Source organism: Vombatus ursinus, unplaced genomic scaffold, assembly GCF_900497805.2.
Source record: "Vombatus ursinus unplaced genomic scaffold, bare-nosed wombat genome assembly UNPS02010219.1, whole genome shotgun sequence".
Taxonomy (NCBI): domain Eukaryota; kingdom Metazoa; phylum Chordata; class Mammalia; order Diprotodontia; family Vombatidae; genus Vombatus; species Vombatus ursinus.
Window position 1 is genome coordinate 4,638,278 of NW_020949997.1, and position 20,969 is coordinate 4,659,246.

A 20,969-nucleotide genomic window follows, 5' to 3' on the forward strand; every position below is an offset into this window, starting at 1 on the left:
TCCAATAACTGGAATCTTTGGGTTGATCAAACACTATGTTAATGCGCTAATTTGCTTCCATTTATTGTGTACCTAATCTATTTCACTAATTAACCTCTCTACATTTTAATACCAAATTGTTTTGATAATTATAGCTTTGTAGTACAGTTTGAGATCTGATACTGCTAGGCCTTTTATCCTTCCCACTTTTCTTCACTATTTCCCTTGATGTTCTTGACCTTTTGTTCCTCCAGATGAATTTTGTTGCTTTTTTCCTAGCTCTTTAAAGTTATTTTTTGGTAGTTTGATCAATATGACACTGATTTAGTAAGTTAATTTAGGTAGTATGGTCAGTTTTATTATATTGTCTCAGTTACTCATGAACAACAAACATTTCTCCAACTATTTCGATCTGTATTTGTATGAAGAACATTTTGTAACTGTGTTCATGTAGTTTTTGTGTGTCTGGGCAGGCATACTCCCAAGTATTTTATACTGTCTGTAGTTATTTTACATTAAATGGTATTTTATTTTTTCCCCACAATTATATATCAAGAAAAATTTTAGCATTCATTTTTACGAAATTTTGAGTTCCAAATTTTTCTCCCTCTTTCCCCTCCCCTCTTCTGAAAATGGTAGGAAGTTTGATATAGTTTATTCATATGCTATCATATAAAACACATTTCCGTATTCATCACAGTTGTGGAAGAAGAAACAGATCAGAAGAAAAAAAACGAGAAAGAATACAATACATGAAGAAAATACGCTTTGATCTGCATTCAGAGTCCATCAGTTCTTTATCTGGATGTGGACAGCATTTTCCTTTGTGAGTCCTTTGTCCTTGTCTTGGATCACTGTGTTGCTGAGAAAAGCTGAGTCATTCATAATTGATTATTACACAATGTTGCTGATACTGTGTACAATGTTTTCCTGGTCTTGCTCATTTCACTTCGCATCATTTCATACAAATCTTTCCAAGTTTTTCTGAAATGTGTCTGCTCATCATTTATTGCACAATAGTATTCTATTACATTCCTATACTACAGCTTATTCAGCCATTCCTCAATTGATGGATGTCCCCTTAGTTTCCAATATTTTGCCACAATGAATAGGGCTGCTATTAATATTTTTGCATATGTAGGTTTTTTTCTCTTTTTTTTGAACTCTTTGGGATATAGAACTAGTGGTGGTATTGATGGATCAAAGGGTATGCACAGTTTAGTTGCCCTTTGGACATTGTTCCAAATTGCTCTTCAGAGTGGTTGGATCAGTTCTCAAGTCCACCACAGTGCATTAGTGTCCCAATTTTCCCTCATCCTTTCCAACATTTATCATTTTCCTTTTTTGTTATATTAGCCAATCTGATTGGTAGTGAGGTGATATTTCAGAGTTGTTTTAATTTGCATTTTTCTTATCAAAAGTGATTTAGAGTACTTCTTCACACGCCTATAGATATCTTTGATTTCTTCATCTGAAAACTGCCTGTTCATATCCTTTGACAAGCTTGTATTCTTATAAATTTGACTCAATTCTCTATATATTTGAGACACTTGATGTAAAGACTCGGCTTTCTGCTTTCCTTCTAATTTTGGTTGCATTGGTTTGTTTGAACAAAAGCTTTTCAATTTAATATGATCAAAATGATCTATTCTACATTTTGTAACGCTCTCAATCTCTTGTTTGATCATGAATTCTCTCCCTTCCCATAGATCTGACAGGTAGACTATTCCTTGCTCTTCTGATTTGATTGTTTCATTGCCAATGGTACCTTTCAGCAAGGTGTAGTTTCCTTCCTTATCTTTTTTGATTAGGCCTATTTTTGCATTTACTTTGTCTAAGACCAGGATTGCTGCCTCTGCTTTTTGTACTTCAGCTGAGGCATAGTAGAGTCTGCTCCAGCCCCCTAGTTTTTGCAGTTTTCCAGTTTTCCCAACAGTTTTTGTTGAACAGTGAGTTCTTGTTCCAATAACTGGAATCTTTGGGTTGATCAAACACTATGTTAATGTGCTGATTTGCTTCCATTTATTGTGCACCTAATCTATTTCACTAATCAACCTCTCTACTTCTTAATACCAAATTGTTTTGATAATTACAGCTTTGTAGTACGGTTTGAGGTCTGATACTGCTAGGCCTTTTTCCTTCCCACTTTTCTTCACTGTTTCCCTTGATATTCTTTACGTGTGTCTCTCTGCTTCAGGTGTGTTTCTTGTGAGCAACATATTGTTTTAATCCACTCTGCCATCCACTTCTGTTTTATGGGAGAGTTCATCCCATTCACATTCACGGTTATGACTACTCCCCGTGTATTTCCCTCCATCCTATTTTTCCTCCTGTTTGTCAAAACTCTCTCTTTTCCTTTCCCACCTCACCAGTGTTTTGCTTCTGTCTACCACCTCCCTTGATCTGCCCTTCCTTCTGAACGTCCCTGCCATTACCCCCCTTTATGTAATCTTCTCCCCTCCTACTTCCCTGTCAGGTAAGATAGATTTCTATATTCAACTGATTGTGTATGTTATTCTCTCTTTGAGCCAATACTAATGAGAGTAAGGTTCAAGCAATTCCCATTGCTCCCCCTCCTATCTTCCCCTCCACTATAGTAGGTCTTTCTCACATCTTCGCGTGAGATAATCTATCCCATTCTTCCTCTCCCTTCTGCACCCATTGTATTCCTCTTTCTCATCCCTTAATTTTTTTATATCATTCCCTCAAATTCAACTTATACTCGTACCCTATCTGTACTGTTAGTGATATAATTTTTAAGAGTTGCAAGTATCATCTTCCTGTGTAGGGATGTAAACACTTTAGCTCTATTGAATCCCTCAAGTTCTCTTTTCCCCTTTTATCTGCTTATGCTTCTCTTGGGTCTTAATAAACAAAAAAAATCTTTGTTTAGTTCTCATCTTCTCCTTATAAAGTTTGGCTTGAAATCCTTCTATTTCATTGAATGATCATTTTTTTTCCCTTGATGTATTATACTTAATTTTGTCGGGTAAGTGATTCTTGGTTGTAGTCCTGGCTCCTTTGTCCTTTGGAATATCATCTTCCATGACCTCTGATCCTTTAATGTTGCTGCCAAGTCCTGTGTGATCCTGATTGTGGCTCCCTGATATTTGAATTGTTTCTTTCTGGCCACTTGTAATATTTTTTTTCCTTGACCTTATAGTTCTGAAATTTGGCTGTAATGTTCCTTGGAGTTTTTATTTTAGGATCCCTTTCCTGAGGTGATCAGCGAATCACTTATTTTGCCCTCTGGTTCAAGAATATCAGGGCACGGGGGCAGGTAGGTGGTGCAGTGGATAGAGCACTGGCCTTGAAGTCACGAGCACCTGAGTTCAAATCCAGCCTCAGACTAGACACTTACTAGCTGTGTGACCCTGGGCAAGTCACTTAACCCCAATTGCCTTTTAAAAAAAAAGAATATCAGGGCAGTTTTCCTTGATAATTTCCTGAAAGATGCTGTCCAAGTCTGTCTTTTGATTATGGTTTTCAGGTAGTCCAATGATTCTGATATTATCTCTCCTGGATCTGTTTTCCAAGTCAGTTGTTTTTCCCGTGAGGTATTTTACATTTTCCTCCATTTTTTTATTCTTTTGAATTTGTTTGGTTGATTCATGATGTCTCATAGAATCATTAGCTTCTAGTTGCTCAATTCTAACTTTTAAGGTGTTGTTTTCCTCAATTAGCTTTTGTACTTTCTTTTCCATTTGGCCGATTGTACTTTTTGAGGAGTTGTTTTCTTCGGTGGATTTTTGTATCTCCTTTTCCATTTGGCTGATTCTACTTTTAAAGCAGTTTTCCAAGCTGTTGACTCTTTTCGCATAATTCTCTTGCATCACTCTCATTTCTTTTCCCAGTTTTTCTTCTACCTCTCATATGATTTTTATGCTCCTTTTTGAGCTCTTCCATGAGTTCTTTCTGGGCTTGGGACCACTTCCCATATTTCTTTGGGGTTTTGCCCACAGGTGTTTTGACATTGTTGTCCTCTTCTGAGTTTGTGTCTTGGTCTTCCCTGTCACCATAATAGCTTTCTATGGTCAGATTCCTTTTTTGTTGTCTTATGCTCATCTTTTAAATTTGATCTCTGCTCCCAGGGTGGAAGGGGCTCTGTCTTGGGGTTCTTGTGCCAGTAGCTACAGGCCCTGGCTCTTTACTTGGTGCTATGCTGATGTTGCCCTGAGGCCCATGGGGGACCCTAGTGTCTGGTGCTGTGTTAAGGGGGTGGTGTGGGGGGTGGCTGTTGCTGCTGGAGGCTATAGGGGTCTGGAAGCTTACCTTATGCTGAGCTGGGGTCCTAGTGGTAGTGTCTAGCATATGCTGAGGCCAGGTGGGGTTTTTCTGCATTTCCCTGGGGTTACACTGAAGCACAAGGAGGTCTGGCCCTAGGGGAGGCCTGCTGGTGTGGGGCTGTGCCAAAGCACATGGAAATCTGGCCCTGCACGGGGCTACGTTTAAGCACATAGTGGTTCTCAGAGCTGGAGTCTGCCAATTCCCCTAGCTATACTAAGGCACGTGGGGGAGTTCTGGTGTTGGCATTTGCCTGCTCCACCACATGGGCTTAGGATCTCTCACTGGTTTGCCAAGGTGGGGCTTGCTGCTGACTTGCTGAGATACTTCCTGTCCTGGAATGGGCTCCCCTTTTACCCAAGTGAGACAGACCTTTGCTGATCCTCCAAGTCTCCTGGGCTAAAAGACTGCTTCACCCCTTTCCACTGGCTCCAGGATTTGTTCTGGGGAGATATTTTATGGTTGATTGGAGGTAAATATGGGAGAGCTACAGTGATTTACTGCTTACACTGCCATCTGGGCTCTCAGAAGTCAGTTATCTGTAATTATTTTAAAAGGAATTTCTCTTTCTATTTCCCTGTTGGATTTTGTTGGTAATGTACAGAAATGCTGTGGGTTAGTTTTATATCCTGCAACTTTGCTGAAGTTGTTAATTGTTTTGATTAGTTTCTTAGTTGACTCTCTAGAGGTGATTCTCATGATACGATATAGAAAAAGTGATAGTTCATTTTTCCCATTTGCATATGTGTATTCCTTCAATTCCTTTTTGTTTGTGCTATAGCTAACATTTCTAGTACAATATTAATAGTAATGGTAATAATGGACATACTTGTTTTACCCCTCATCTTACTGGAAAGGTTACCAGCTTATCCCCATTACAAATGCTTGTTCTTAGTTTTAGATAGATATTATTTATAATTTTAAGGAAAGTTGTTTATTTTATTTAATATTATTTCTAGAATTTTAAACATTTGGGTGTTGTATTTTGTCAAAACTTTTTTCTACATCTATTGAAAAATTATGTGCTTTAAAAATGAATATAATCAATTATGTTTATAAGTTTTCCTAATATTGAATCAACCCTTCATTCCTGGTACAAATCCAGCCTGTTTATAGTGTATGATCTTTGTGACATATTGCTGTAATCTCCTTTCTGGCATTTTATTTAAAATTTTTGCATTTATATTCATTAGAGAAATTGGTCCATAGTTTTTATTCTCTCTTTTGACTCTCTGATTTAGGTATCAGGACTATATTTGTGTCATAGAAAGATTTTTGTAGAACCCCTTCTTCATTTATTTCATATAGTTTATGTAGTATTGTAATTAATTGTTCCTTAAATATTTGGTAGAATTTGCTTATAAATACATCTGATCCTGGGGTTTTTATGTTTTACATCTCATAATGCTATCGCTTTAGTCATAAATTCTTCCCTTATCCATAGATCTGACAGGTAAACTATTCCATGCTCCCCTAATTTGTTTATGGTATCACCCTTTTTGACCAACCCATTCTTTAAGATTGAGTTTCCAATTAATTTTTAATCTTTTCTTTTGCTTTAGAGGTCCTTTATTGAATTAATTTTTATTGCATTATGGTTGATAAAAGATGCATTTAATATTTTTGCTTTTCTGCCTTTATTTCTGAGGTTTTTGTACTGTAATACATGGTTAATTTTTGTGAAGATGCCATGCATAGTTGAAAAATAGGTCTATCCCTTTCTATTCCAATTCAGTATCTCCAGAAATCTATCATATCTGACTTTTCTAAAATTCTATTCAAGGTCATTAACTTTTTTCTTTATTTTTTGGTTAGACTTAGGTTAGACTTTAGGTCTAAGAGGGATAAATCGAGGTCCCCCACAATTATTCTTTTACTATCTATTTCTTCCTATATCATTGAATTTTTCCTGTAAGAATTTTAATGCTATGCCATTTGGTGCATATAAACTATACATTTTGATTGCTTATGTTTGGTAAGATATTTTAGGGCTTGGGTGCTAAATTTTTTTACATTATTTTATTATTTTTTTTCCCAAAAACTGTGATAATTTACTTTTTGTTCTGTGCAGTTTTCATTTATGATTTCTTGAAATATAGTTCTGAAAAAGTGGACTTTAAAAAAGCCCATTTATATTTCAAATGGAGCTACTTGACTCCACCTTTAAACCCAAATCACTCTGGCTTTCATTGAATAGCCAATAATAGACCCAGCTCAAGCCTCTATGGTTTTTAAAATGAGTGTAAATAGCAATTGTTTTCTGTTCTGAGGGTTTTCCCCTCTCAGACTGATATTTTTGTGAAGGTAAACTAAGCCATCTTTTGTCTCAATTCCTACCTACCCCTTGGTCGTTGAATGGGCATTACCTCAGACAAACTGGACCTAGAAAAGATTTTAATTTAGAAAGGCCAAGGTCACTCACTTACTGCATCCTGAGCCATTGTCGGCTGTCTGGACTTTTGTCTTGCCGCTGGACTTGATGCTTCTGGAGGAGACAGTGAGGCTGAAGACTTGGTGAGCTCTGCCTCACTTAAATCCACTGCACGTGCCAGTCAAGACATCACCCTCATGACGTTTTTGGTCTTCCTCAAGAACAAGATGAACAGCAACAGCAATCGTGTCAGCTGAAGCATAGCAGATTCTGCTCTAGCCTTCAGCTCTGTGTGTGTCTCTGTTTTCAGGTTTCTTGTAAACACCGTGTTGTTGGATTCTGGTTTCTAATCCATTCTACTTCCTCTTTTTTGTTACGAGCGAGTTCATCCTATTTACAGTTATGATTGCTAACATGTATTTCCCTGTATCCTATTGTCTGATAACTTCTGCTTTCTTTTTTTTCTCACCCCCTCTTTAACGGTCTGTGTTGCTTCTAACGCCTTCCTCTCAACCTACCTTCCCTTTCCCTAGCCCCTGGAAGGGGCATTTCCCCGTTGAATAAGGCGTGGTTCTGTATTCAACTCTGTCTATTCTTCCCTCCTTGAACCAGTTCAGATAAGTGATGTTTAAATGCCATCAGCTCCCCACCAATGACCATCCATTGTGTAAACTCCTTGCAAACTCCATTTATGTGAGATGATTTTCCTCATTCTTCTTCCTCCACTCCTTCCCAGTGCGTTCCTGTTCCGCACCCTTTCTTCTTTAAGATAATTGAAACATAAAAGAAACACTTAATTTTATTAATCTGTCTTATGAAATTCTCAATGCCTCATGAAGTTATCAGTGTCCATTTGGTCTGGTATGGTGATCTGTGCTCCTGGGATCAAAACCACACCACTGTTTGCTTTTGGAACTCATTTCTTGCTCAGCACACATTTTAGAGCCAATGCTCAGCACCTCTCCTCTCTGACCTGGATCCATGATTCAGAACCAGATAGCAGACAACAAAAGCTGACAGATGGCACTCATTTCTGCTCCCAATGCTTATTCAGGGATCCTCTGAGATCTCTGCCCTGGTGGTCCTGTTACAGCCCTCTTTGGCTCCCTGGACACTGTAATGTGCCACACTGCCTGCATGCTCCTGGTCAGACCTTGTTCCTCGGGTCTGCAGACCTCTCTTATCTCCTGAAGCCACCTAGGCTGGAAAAAATGATTCACTGTGACTTTTTCCTTGGCTTTCTCTATCAGAATTTGGTCTAGTGCATTTTCTGGAAGTATAGCAAACCAGCTAGACTCTTGCAGTTCTCACTTCACTATCTTGACTCTGCCTCCCTCTACCCCTCTATCTGATCAATTTAGAATCTAATTGTGTTATTGTGTAGTTCATATATCTCCATCTTTACTACAATAGCAAGATACTTTATCAGATCTTTTCGAAAATCCAAGTAAGCTAAATCTACAGAATTCCCTTCATTTGCCAATTTCATGACAGTCAAATTAGGAAATTAGGTTAGTCTGGCACGACCTGTTTGTGATGAACCTTGCTGAGCCCACTCTCTATAAACAATGATTTTCTTTTTTAGACTTTCACCATCTCTTTAATGACCCATTCTAGAATTTTCTGAGGCAATAAAATCAAGCTCATTGACCTATAACTTGAAGCTGCTGATCTCTTCCCTTTCTTGGAAATCCCCACATTTCCCCTTCTCCATTTCTGATTTCACCCAAATTCCACCATCTGATATCCCACCATTACTGACAGTGTCTGTAGTCCCTTCTGCCCAGTTTTCTTGTGATCTGAGGACATAGTTCCTTTGGGCAAAGTGACCTGAATTCATTAAGGGCAGCTTGGTGACCTCTGAGAATATCCTTACCTATCTTGGGTCAGTAGCATGGTGTTAAGTTGGTTCTCCTTTGTGGAGAAAACAAGCAAAAGAAATACTGGGCAGAACTCTTTTTTCTGTTCTCAGTTATCATCTCATCTGCCCCAAGCAAAGCTCTAGGGTAGGTGTCAATCTGCAGTTGGGTAGCAGAGTGGATAGACTACCAGGCTTAGACGCAGGAAGACCTGAGTTCAAATGTGATTTCAGACACTTCCTAGCTGAGTGACCCTGGGCAAGTCACTTTACCCTGTTTGCCTTAGTTTCTTCATCTATAAAATGGGCTGGAAAAGGAAATGGCAAACTACTCAAGTATCTTTGCCACGAAACCACCCCCAAAAAGGGGTCAAGAAGAGTTGGACACAATTGAAAATGACTAAACAACAAGATGTCAATTTGCTTCCTCACTGAGAGTTCCCTACACCAAAACAATCATTGATTTTTTTTTAAAGGGAAAATCTCACTTGTACATGAGATAATTGCTGGAGTGCATTGAGAAAGTATTTATAACTTCTATTTATATTCTGCTAAAAAAGCAACAAGATCCATCTTTAGTAATACTGAATATATGAATTGGCACTAGCTTCTTTAGTTGGCTCAAAGATCTGACTGTATCATATGTGGCACACAGAACTTGGAAGTATCCTGAGGAACAAATAGGAATTTCAAGACATGGGGAGGTTGACAGTGGTGCCGTCATCCATTTGTTCACTTTTAACGTATGGCAATGTGTTGTAGCCCAGGTAAATGGATTAACTAAACTAACTCTTACAAAATGTGTGAGTGGTTTAGATTAAAATCATGGATAAAATGAGAGCTTAAGTGAAAAAACAAGATGGCAGACCTAAAACAATGATGGTCTAGTTAGATCTGCCAAGAAGTCAGGCCCCAAATTTAAATATGTGATTATTTGAAATATGGATTTATTTTCATTATGGTCAATGATGAGCTTAGCCCTAAGGGTATATAGTGCATTAAGATATTAGCTGATGTTATGAATTCATCACAATTAGCACAGCATTTTAAAACTAAGCTTCTGTTGCCCAAAATGATTTGTGTCACCTATAAAAACTCTTATACATGTATACTTCAAAAAAGATTATTTTGATTTGAAACAGAATTTTCTAACTTATTTAAAAATCTAAGCAAGGAGTTTCAGTGGCTTTTAAACCTATTTGTTAAAAATATAAAAATCTATCTAATTAGATTGCAGGAATAACTGACACAAGAGAAGATGGAATTAGCCAACTTGTTTCAATTAACAAGCATTTATTAAGAATCTACTGTGTAATAGGTACTGAGAAATAAAGACCTAAAAAAAAAAGAATTCTTACTCTCAAGGAGCTTACATTCTTGGGGTGGGGGAGGGAGAAGGAGGGGGACCAAAGGTACACATATAAATGTATACACAATGAACAGAGGAAACAGAAAGTTCTTAGAGAGAGGAGGACTCTAGCAGTTGGTGAGGTCAGGTACGGCTTTGTGCAGAAGGTGTGTTTTAGTTTTGACTCAAAGGAAAGGATTCCATGAGGTGAGGATAGAGTATTCCAGACAATGGGGACAGCCAATGTAAAGGCAGAGAGACAGGAATTGGAAGCAGTTTGTGAGGAACAGAGAGGCCAGTTTGGCTGGACCACAGGTCTCATTCTTTTAAAATGTGTATTTTTTTGTATATCATATGTATATAATTTATAAGTAAATAAATACAACATAGTAGGAGTGTCAGTTAGGTGGCACAGTGGAGAGAGTGCTGCACCTGAAGTCAGTAAGTCCTGAGTTCAAATCCAGCCTCAGACACTTGCTAACTGTGTGACCTGGGCAAGTCATTTGACCCTCTTTGCCTCAGTTTCCTCATCTGTAAAATAAGGTGGAGAAGGAAATAGCACACCACTCCAGTATCTTCACCAAGAAAACCTCGAATGGGGTCATGAGGAGTCAGACTTGACTGAAAAACGCCTGAACAACAACAAAAGTAGGAGTATATCCTCGAGAATTTTTTTCTGTAATATGAGGGGATATGAGATCAAAAAAATCAGGAGACTACTGGTCTACACCACAATGCTAAAACCAAGGTACCAGCACAGTACTCACAAGAAAATACACATGAATAATCAAATGCCAGAACAGATTTCGGTGAAAAACAAATCCCATTCTCTGATGAAAACAGAAGCTTTATTGTTAAATAGAAATAGTTCAATTTAATAACTCTTTCCATGGAAGCAAAACGGCTCTGAAGGTTAAGGCATATGCTCTGTGTAGGTGTTCTGTGTCACCAGGCTGAGTGTCTAAGCAGATTATCAAAAAAGTTTCTGAAAGTCAGTGCTTATAAAATGGACCTTTATTGCCAAATCCATTATTCTTTTAGAATGAGGGGAAAATTCCTTGTTGGTTTTGTTAGCCTTGTTTCTCCCAATGCCTTCTTTCTTATAACTATAAATGAAGTTTGCTTCTTGCCATAAAGCGTCCTGGATAAAGATGGATGTTAGTTCAACTCCTTTACCATGTAAGGTCCTTCTAATACATAGCCAATCTTCCTGTAATAATTCCTGGTGCCAACTCCTGTAAAGAAGCAGAAAAATAAGGTAGATGAAGCTCTAATAAATTTAATATTTCTCAAATTGCTAAAGACTCAGAAAAAAGTCTCATGCTAAGAATGTTTTTAAAAATATAGGTCAGAAGATCATAGCTTTAGGTCTGGAGGAGACTTTAGAGGTCAGCAAGTTGAACCTTCTCATTTGTGTGATACTGGACAACTTACTTAACCTCTCGAATCTCTTCTGGCTTTATATCTATGATCCTGGGAACTGAGGCCTAGAGAGTGAGGTCGTTTGTCCCAGGTCACACCAGCAGTCAGTAGGAGGGCTGGAAAGGGAACCTGGGCGCTCTACTTCTAGATTCAGAGCTCTTTCCAAAGTACTGTGCTGCCTCCTGTAAAATACCATTTACTAGTTCAACCGCGGTTCATTTATAGTGTGCCTTTTGTTGTTCAGTCTCTTCAGTCGTGAATGACTCTTTGTGACCTCACTCTTGGCTTTTCTTGGCAAAGATCCTGGAGTGGTTTGCCATTTCTTCTCCAGCTCATTTTGTAGATGAGGAAACTGAGGCAGACAGGGTTAGGTGACTTGCCCAGGGTCACACAGCTAGTAAGTGTCTGAGGCCGGATTTGAACTCAGGAAGAGGAGTTTCCTCTCCTATGGATGACGTGCTGGGGAAGATACAAAGAGGAACAAGCCAAGGGCTATGCTCCCCTAACGGCCCCCCGGGCTTCTCTCATAGGAAAAACCTTAGAGGAGCTCCTTAGGAAATCAAAATTACTTGATAGGACATGAAAACATGGAATTTAAGCTTCATGAAAATGGTTCTACTGCTACTGTATTTAAAGGGAAAACAAACTGTTTTCTAAGGTTACTTATATATAATATATATCTGGAGGTGGACTTGCAAATAACAAGCTGAGCTGGCTATACCTGCTCAGAAAAGAGAATGTTGCTCCAAAGCAGTGAAACTTGGAACGTACAATGCTGGTGTTTCTCGATCTGTTCCCTTTGTTTAACTGAACGTAAGGGCAGTTAAGACAACTTCATGTAGATCCCTGTCTTCTCAGGGTGGCCAGTCCCTCTGCCCATGTAGATGAAAACTCACCCACATCCTCCTTTTAGAGTCTTTCTGTACACTCCCCAGAAAGGATTTACCCAATGTCCTGGAGGCCTTCCTGTGGTTCTTTTACTATTCAGAGATACTGGTTCCACACTCAGGCTGTCCATCTGTTATCTCTCACTCTACATCAATGGCTCACCTTTTTCCAGAAATACTCGTCTTATACCCCCGTTCATGTGTAAGTCACCACTAGTGATATGCTATCAACTATTTACGCACTTATCACGAGAACAACCGTTGCCCCTTGGGTCACCCACAATTTTGTTTCTTCTGGAAGAAAACTGGCGTTAGAAAAAGTTGGGCTTCGGCTACAGGGAGCAGCCTGGGAACACTGAAACATTGTACAGTTTCCCAAAAGCAGCCCAGTCTGTTCAGTTCTAGACCCGGTTCTCTGTTCCTCAACTATCCAAGATAATAGTAATGGACTAACGTAATAGGTGGAGCGTCTAAATGAATGTTCATAATTTTGGAATAAAACTTGATGTGTTTTCCAAAATTGTGATTGGGTACACCATTTGATGGTTGCTACTAGATCCTAAAAAGTTACACCATCATTGGAAATTATCAGAAGTGAGGTGGTTAGAAAAGAGCAGGAAGAACTAAAGGCCAATGCCAGTCAACTTCTGACACTGTCTCCCTATCTCACCCAGGCTGGAAGTAGGGTGGACACTCACGGGCACTATCCCACTGTTGATCAGGAAAGAAGTTTCACACTGTTCTGTTTCTGAGCCTGGGCCAGTTGGCCCCTCCTAGGAAGCCTGGGGCAGACTTAGTGACCACAACTGAATGCCTTATTGAAGCTCAAAACTCCTGAGCTCAAGCAAAACACCAACCTCAGCCTCCCCAGGAGCACAGACTGTAGGAATGTGCCACCAAGCCCAATCAATGATCTAATGGCCTTTTCTTAGGACTAGTTCTTCTTGACCACTCTGAAGCAGGGAATGCTGTTGATCACCTTCTCCTCCCCTACACTCTTTCCACTCTGGGTTTTTATGTGTTTCTCTTTCTTTGTTTTCCTTTTATCTGTTCAACTACTCAATCTTCCTTGCTGATTCCTTATCGATGTCATGCCCACTATGTATGGATGCCTGTCAAGGCTCTGTCTAGCCCCTCTTCTCTTTTCCCTCTAGAACAAGGGTTCTTCAATTTTTTTGTGTCATGGACCCCTTTGGCAGTCTGGTAAAGCCCATGGACCCTTTCTCAGAACAATGTGTTTAAATGCATACAATAAAACACACAGGATTACAAAGAAAATAATTGTTGAAATGCAGTTATCAAAATATTTTTTAAAAGCCAAATTAATGAACACCACTTTAGGAGCACCTGCCCTATACTATCTTCCTCATCATCTCCTATTAGTTCAATTATCATCTCTATGTAAATGATTCTATGTCCCCTTCCCTCCACTCACAGAGCCACCACCTTAGTTCAGGCTCTTATCACCTCTCACTTAGACTATTATAATGGCCTTCTCATTGGCTTCCTACCTCATCTTTCCTCATTCCAATTCTTCCATTCTTTACTCAGCTGCCCCAGTGACTGTTCTAAAGTGTGGGTCTGATGATGGCATCTCCTCATTCAGTAAACTCCACTGGCTCCCTGTGACTTTCAGGACCAAACATCAAGTCTACTGGCATTTAAAGCTCTTCACAATGTGTCCCCTTCCCACCACTCACACATGATAGTCTACCTCCACTGGCCAACTTGCTGTTCCTCGCCATGACACTTTACATCCTTTCTCGGTGCCTTTGTCCTGGCTGTTCCCCACTCTTGAAATGCTCTCATTCTTTGCTTCTATCACTTTGTTTCTTTAGCTTCCTTCAAGACTGGGTTTAGTCCCACACTCTGCAGGAAGTTGTTCCCACTGCCTCTAGCTGCTAGTGCTTTCCCCTCTGATTTATCCTGTTATATGTATTGTGTGTATATACTAGTTTGCTTTTTGTTTCCCTACTGGAGGGCAGGAGCTGTTTTTGCTTTTCTTTCCATCTATCCTCAGTGCTTAATACAGTGTCTGTATAAGTGCTCAGGAAATGCATTTTTATTGATTACAAATGCTTTTGGTTTGGATTGGAAGATACCAGATGATCCACAAGAGGTGGATCTTCTCTTCTGATCATCATACTGATGTCTCAGGTTTTGGTTTCCTCCCAACCCTGCCTTCCCTCCCCAGTTGAGAATTATTTCATGCTTCTTGCCCTAGGTACAAAAATTCTTTTTTGAGACTTCCCACCAAGCCCTCGACCAACTGTTAAAAAAAGTCTGTTAAAATACCAACAGTGCTAAAAATTCATTAGTAATATTTTACTTCGTACGTCCAAATTCAGTTATTATACACAAATAACCTCACCACAGCTTCATTCAACAGACTGCTAAAGAGTAAAGGACTTAATAAACATAATTATTAAAAAGTAGACTGGGCCTGATGAAGCTTTGCCTATCTATAAGTAGTAAGGCTAGGAAAAAGTAAAGAGATCAAAGGCTGGTAATAACTCACTCGACCAAAGGTGAATGAAGTTGTATTTTCCCTTCAGGTATTTTTGTACTGTGCCAGTGGGCAACTCACTGAGGAAATCACCTTCCTGGTTCAACTGCTGTGACTAAGGACAAAGAATACCTGTTTCTGGGAAGAGGAATAAGCAATGGATTTCTCAATTAACCTCTTCAGTTTTCATCAGTCAGTTCAAGCTGTTCGGTGGCTGTTCTGCTGAATGCCCTGTATAACCCAGCTATCTCTTATCACACAAAAAGCTAAGAGAGGACATGGAATGAATGGCAATTTGAAGCTGACTTACTCAAAACACAGCTTGGTATTCAAAGCAAGTGAATCAAGAAGGCAGTGAGAACCAGTACTCACCTAGGATCAGGCTCCCAGAATCATAAAGGAATGTCATGCTACTCAAACATCTCCCTGTTTTTCACCCCAACCATCATTTGAACAAGTAGTAGTGGACTTCATTTAGTGGAACTTGCTGTATACATGAGGAAAGCAAAGCTAATATGGCCTTTTAACCAGGACCCAGAGACAAACTGGTCATAAACATAATCAATACCATTGCAAAGATGCTTTAAAAAATTGCAATGCTATTTTTGCATCATTCCTATAATGGTCTGTCTATGGTAAAAGGCTCTACTTTACAAGCAACTTTACTTTGTACCCCCAGAGCTTGCCACATAAGTGGCAAGTATTTGTATAAGTATCTGACTGAAGGATTGAAAAACCCCTCTCCATGCATAAGGCAAGGGATCCTATCCCATTTCCTCCAATACACTGGCCCCTCTATCATCCCCTCTCTCTCACTTATCTTCAATCTCTCCTTGTCTACTGATAGCTTTCCTACTACCTATACACATGTCTCCCTCATCCTCATTTGATCCATCTATCCCCATTAGCTATCATCCTGTATCTCTCCTCCCTTTTGTGGCTAAGCTCTTTGAGATGGTCATCTACAATAGGTACCTCCACTTCCTTTTCTCTCACTCTCTTCTTAACTCCTCTTTATAGTCTGGCTTCCAATTTCATCATTCAAGTGAAACTGCTCTCTCCAATGTTCCTAATGATCACTTAATTGCCAGATCTAATGACCTGTTCTCAATTTTCATCCTTCTTGACCTCTCTGCAGCCCCTGACACTGTGGGTCACCATCATTTCCTTGATATTCTCTTCCCTCTAGGCTGGTGTGACACTGCTGTCTCCTGGTTCTCCTTCTATCCATCTGACTGCTCCTTTTCAGTCTCCTTTGCTGAATCTTCATTCAGGTCATGCCCACTTAATGGTGGGTATTCCCTAAGACTCTGTCCTGACCCCTCTTACTTTTTTCCCTTTGTGCTATTTCACTATATCCTAATGATTCTCAAATCTATTTAGCTATTTTTAACCTCTCTACTGACCTCCATTCTTGAATCTCCAATTACCTATTGGATATCTTGAACTGGATGTCCAGTAGACATCTTAAACTGGATGTCCAGTAGACATCTTAAACTCACTATGTCCAAAATGGAACTCATCTTTTTCCCTTTCTCCCCTGCCCTGCCAGGCCTTTCCCTTCTTCCTAATTCTCCTATTACTCTTGAGGGTACCACCACCCTCCTAGTCACCTAGACTCTAAACCTAGGGGTCATCTTTCACTTCTAATTCTTTTTCATCCCTATATCCAATTTGTTGCCAAGTCCTGTCAATTTTACCTTTTTAACACCTCTCAAATACAGGGCATACTCTGATACTACCACAGTCCAGTGAAGACCTTCATCCTTCACCCCTGGACTACTTGCAATAGCCTACTGGCTGGATTGCCTGCCACAAGTCAGTCCCCATGTCAGTCTGTCCTCCACTCAGTTGTCAAACTGATCTTCCTAAAGCACAGGTCTGACCATGTCAGCCCCCTTACTCACACTCTAGTGGCTCCCTTCAAGGATCAAACATCAAATCCTCTGGCATTCACAGGCCTACATAGCGCTCCCTGCCCCCCTCACTTTTCTAGTCTTCTTACATCTTATAACCCTCCTCAGTCCAGTGACATTGGCCTCCTTGCAGTTCCTCCAACAGGACACAGTCCTCCTGGCTCTGGGCATTTTCACTGACTGTGGCCCATGCCTGGAATGCTCTCCCTCCTCATCTCTGCCTCCTGATTTCCCTGGCTTTCTTCAAGCCCCAGCTAAAATCCCATCTTCTACAGGAAACCTTTCCTATCCCTTTAATTAGTATCTTCCCTTTGCTGATTATTTCCAGTCAATCTTGTATATACAAATCTTGTTATTTGTATATAGTTGTTTGCATGTCGTCTCCCCCAGCACACTGTGAACTCCTTGAGGGCAGGGACTGTCCTCTGCCTTTCTTTGTAACCCCAGCGCTTAGCACTTTACCTGGCACATAGTATGCACTTAATGTTTACTGACCTACTATAAGAAGAGTAATGCATAGGGAGAGATGGAATGACAGGAGGTTATGATTGGATAAAGGAACTCCAGAGTTCTTGATCATGGGAGTAGCACTTGTTGAGTGGTAGCAGAATCAAAGGTACTGACTGTTCTTGAGTATAACTGAGGGAGTGGCGGAGTGGATCAAGAGTGCTGAGCATACTGAAGAACTCAGAAACTGATGTTCCCTAGCATTAGGGCAAGAGTTGAGGTGAAGGAGACTGTGAACTAGGGCTTAGCCTCAATGAGAAAGGAAGATGGGTATATCCTGGATATTATTAGAAAACCACTAGGATCTGGATTGGGTGAAAAATTTGGATAGAGGGAACCTCAAAGGAGAAGAGGGCTCTAAAAGATAGCAGCAGAGGGACATCTGGAAGAAGTAATGGGGAGCAGGTGGTATTGCAATATCATCACCCTGATATCAGTGAGTTGGGGATATGGAAGTACAATCCATACTGGAAAAGATGACCAGGGATGTAGGGTCGGCTAGGTCTCTGTTAGTGCCAGATGATGGAAGCCACATGAGAGGAAGAGGAATATACATAAAGGACATTTTAAAACTAGGGAACATGAGCTTTCCACATAGTAGAAAGGGCAGGCAGATCTACAGTGAGACCTTGGCAGGGTAGAGTTGAGGTGGATGTGGATAAGAAAATGTTAAGTGGGAGGTTAGGAACAGAGGTGTTTTGCTCTTAGGCAGTCAGGGAGTCTATACTGCTAAGCTTGAAAAAGCAAGAGGGGTGGGAGTTTATTAACTATTAAGGAATGAGTCCAAGCAGAGTTATCAGCTGATGGGAGTAACTGCTGATAAAAACAGATGAGCTGAATGTTCCTGGTCATGGTTCCACTAAGCAAATAGAGGAAAAACATCACTAATTCCCCAAATGATTTATAGATTTAATGCAATACCAACCAACATATTAAGAGGTTACTTTAGATGAAGTTGTAACAAAATTTGTATGGAAAAACAGATGGAGAAGAATCTCAAGAATTATGAGGGAAAAAAAAATGGTGGAGGGAAAGTAGCATTACTAGATCTCAGAATGTACCAGTAACTAAAAACTGCCTGGTTCTTGAAAAAAAGCAGAGAAACAAGTCAAAGGAACAGATGACAGAACTCATTGTATGTAAATGTTTGATAAACTCATATTTAAAAGCACTGAGAAGAAAGTCACTATTCAACAAATATTACTATAAAAACTGGTAAAAAAAAAAAAATCATTGGGTCCATGCCTCATACCATATATCACAAGAAGCTCTATTTGGATTTGTGACCTAAATAGTTTTTTTAAAAATCATTTAAATTGGAAGAAAAAGGAATAATATAATTAGTGAAAAAAAGTTGATGGATTTTAGTACACAAAGAATAAAAGCGCTTTGCACATGAAAAAACCCAAATCTTTAAGATTAAAAAAAAAAAATAGGGGCAGCTAGGTGGCGCAGTGGATAGAGCACCGGCCCTGAAGTCAGGAAGACCTGAGTTCAAATCCAGCCTTCGACCAAACACTTGACACTTACTAGCTGTGTGACCTTGGGCAAGTCACTTAACCCCAATTGCCTAAAGGAAAAAAAAAACAGATTGGGGAAAATATTTGTAGTAAATACATTAGATTAAAGATCAGACATCCAGAATCTTTAAGAAACTGACGCACTACTATAAAACTAATAATACACACTACCTAATCAAACAGAGTCAAAGGATATGAGCAAATAATTTATTAAGGAAGAAATCTAGATTGTTAACAACAACATGGAAAGATGCTAAAATTTCCTAATATTCAGAAAATCCAAATTAAAGCAACTTTAAGATATCATCATACACCTACTAGAATGGCAAAAATAGCCAAAAAAAAAAGGAAAAAAGGAAAAAAAAACATCTAATGTTGGGGAATTAGGTTTGTTAATATAACATTTGCAGGACTGGGGCAAAAAATTTGTAAAGCAATATGGCAATATGTAGTAAGAATCACAAAACTGATCATCACTGTCAACTCAGAGCTTCATCCCCCCCAAAAAACAATAAAAAAATACATCTGTACAAAAACATTCATAGCTGCTTTATTTATAACAAAAATTAAAAACCAACTATATCCAACAATTGGACAATGGCTGAGTAAATTAATTTAATAAAATATTGTGATGCCATGAAGATAATTAGGAAGCTCATAAGAAAATATAAAAAGATCTCTTTGAAGTAATTCACTCGAGAAAGAGAGGCGGGAAAGAAGACAACAAAGTCATAAGTAGAAGAATTTCAGATAGGCCTGGAAGGGGACGCAGAAAAACAAAACAAAACATTTTCTTTGCTCTTCTACTATCTGTTAATTTTATCTTGTTAATCGGCAAAGTTTATATCGGCTTTTATGCCTTTGTTTCCTATGTGTGTAGGAACTTCCATAAAGTTTACAAGTTATCTAATGTAACTCCTGGGTCAAGTACGAGCTGCTCAGATTTTGTTTTGGTTGTTGACATTTCAGCAGTAAAGAAAGCGTGTGTATATAGTGCTGGTGGTGAGGTGGTAAGGACACTTTGCAATGAACAATGACCATCTCAGAACTGAGGTTTTGAGAACAAATGAGAATTATTTATATTCCATTATAACAGTAACTTCTCCTTAGCTTCTCTCTGTCCTACAAGTAACAAATCTGTTCACCTTTACCTGGAATGGATAGAGAAGAAAACTTAATTGGGAAGGAAAACATATGATCATCAAGTGAAAGAAGCAGCCGCCCAGTCCCCTTAAACGTGGAAAAACACCACGTGGGACAGAAAGGCCCAGCAGGGGGCGAGTCTAAGTGGTGCTTCCACACACTTCAAAACCTCAGTATGGCCAAAGTTTACTCCATCCCAGAAAAAGAAGAAGCTGGATGGTGAATGAGCACTAAAATGATCACAAGATGAATGCTATGGACCACTCAGAGTGTATACAAGTCATTCAATTCTTTGTTCACTGTGACAGATTTGGGGTCAAAGGGTCCTACAAGAGGGTGCCGCATGCCATTCCTCTCATTTTAATTAAATCCTGTTGCTAAAGCATGCACTATGGAACACAAGCATTGAGTATAGGAAAAGACTCTCCTTTTCTCTTCAATTATACGCATAAATGGACACTTCTACACAGGTAGGATAAAGAAAAAACAAACAAGCCCATAGATCAAATAAGCTCAGGACCCACACAGAGAATGAGTAGTCTGTTAATGACCACTTGCCAAATTCTAATTGTAAACTGGCTGGAGCTGGATGTCAGCATGCCAATCAACAAACTTCTCAGTCTCTCCCCTCCAAGAAGGCACTGTTTTGAATGTTATATTAGAGATATAAAAATGAAACAGTTCCTCTTTGAGAGTTTACAATTAAAAGAAAACACCCTCACAAACAAGTGTGATACAAAGTAAAAGGTGATGGGCCAAAGGAGAGATCCAGGTAAAGTGCCCCAAGAGAATTTGATGACCTTGAAGGAAGAGAGATTTTTTAAAAATTGTTTTGAAAGTTTAATTTTTTAAAATTGTTCCTTTAAATATTTAATACCTCTCTTGTTATAATTTCTTATTTCCCAATGGAATTATATTCAATTGTTAACTATACATTGTTATATTTCTAGACTCATAAGGTCCTGGAGAATGTTTTAACTCAGGAAAGGTATATAATATAAAGGACCCTAGGGCTTCAGAGTCATAAGACCCAGGCTTTAGACCCAACCCTTCCCACCTGTAGATAAAAGATGGTAATAACTCACATTTATATAGTGCTTTGCAGTTTACAAAGCAATGTTAACAATTAGCATGTTAGGTAGGCAAGGCAAACTTGACTGTTACCATCTTATAGATGAAAAAACTGGCCCTGGGAAACTAATTGACTTCTAATGTCAAATAGTTATTA

The 20,969-nt window shown here is 39.2% G+C and overlaps 1 protein-coding gene across 1 annotated transcript in view; it reads right to left on the bottom strand.

Annotated features, from left to right (window-relative positions):
• Nucleotides 1-10,669: 10,669 nt before the first annotated feature.
• Nucleotides 10,670-20,969, bottom strand: part of ELP3 (elongator acetyltransferase complex subunit 3) — a 101,498-nt gene continuing 91,198 nt past the window's right edge. Inside the window, exon 15 of the mRNA XM_027853891.1 lies at nt 10,670-11,075. Within this exon, the coding sequence (XP_027709692.1) occupies nt 10,999-11,075 (77 nt within the window). The 3' untranslated portion in view covers nt 10,670-10,998. The remainder of the gene's footprint in view (nt 11,076-20,969) is intronic.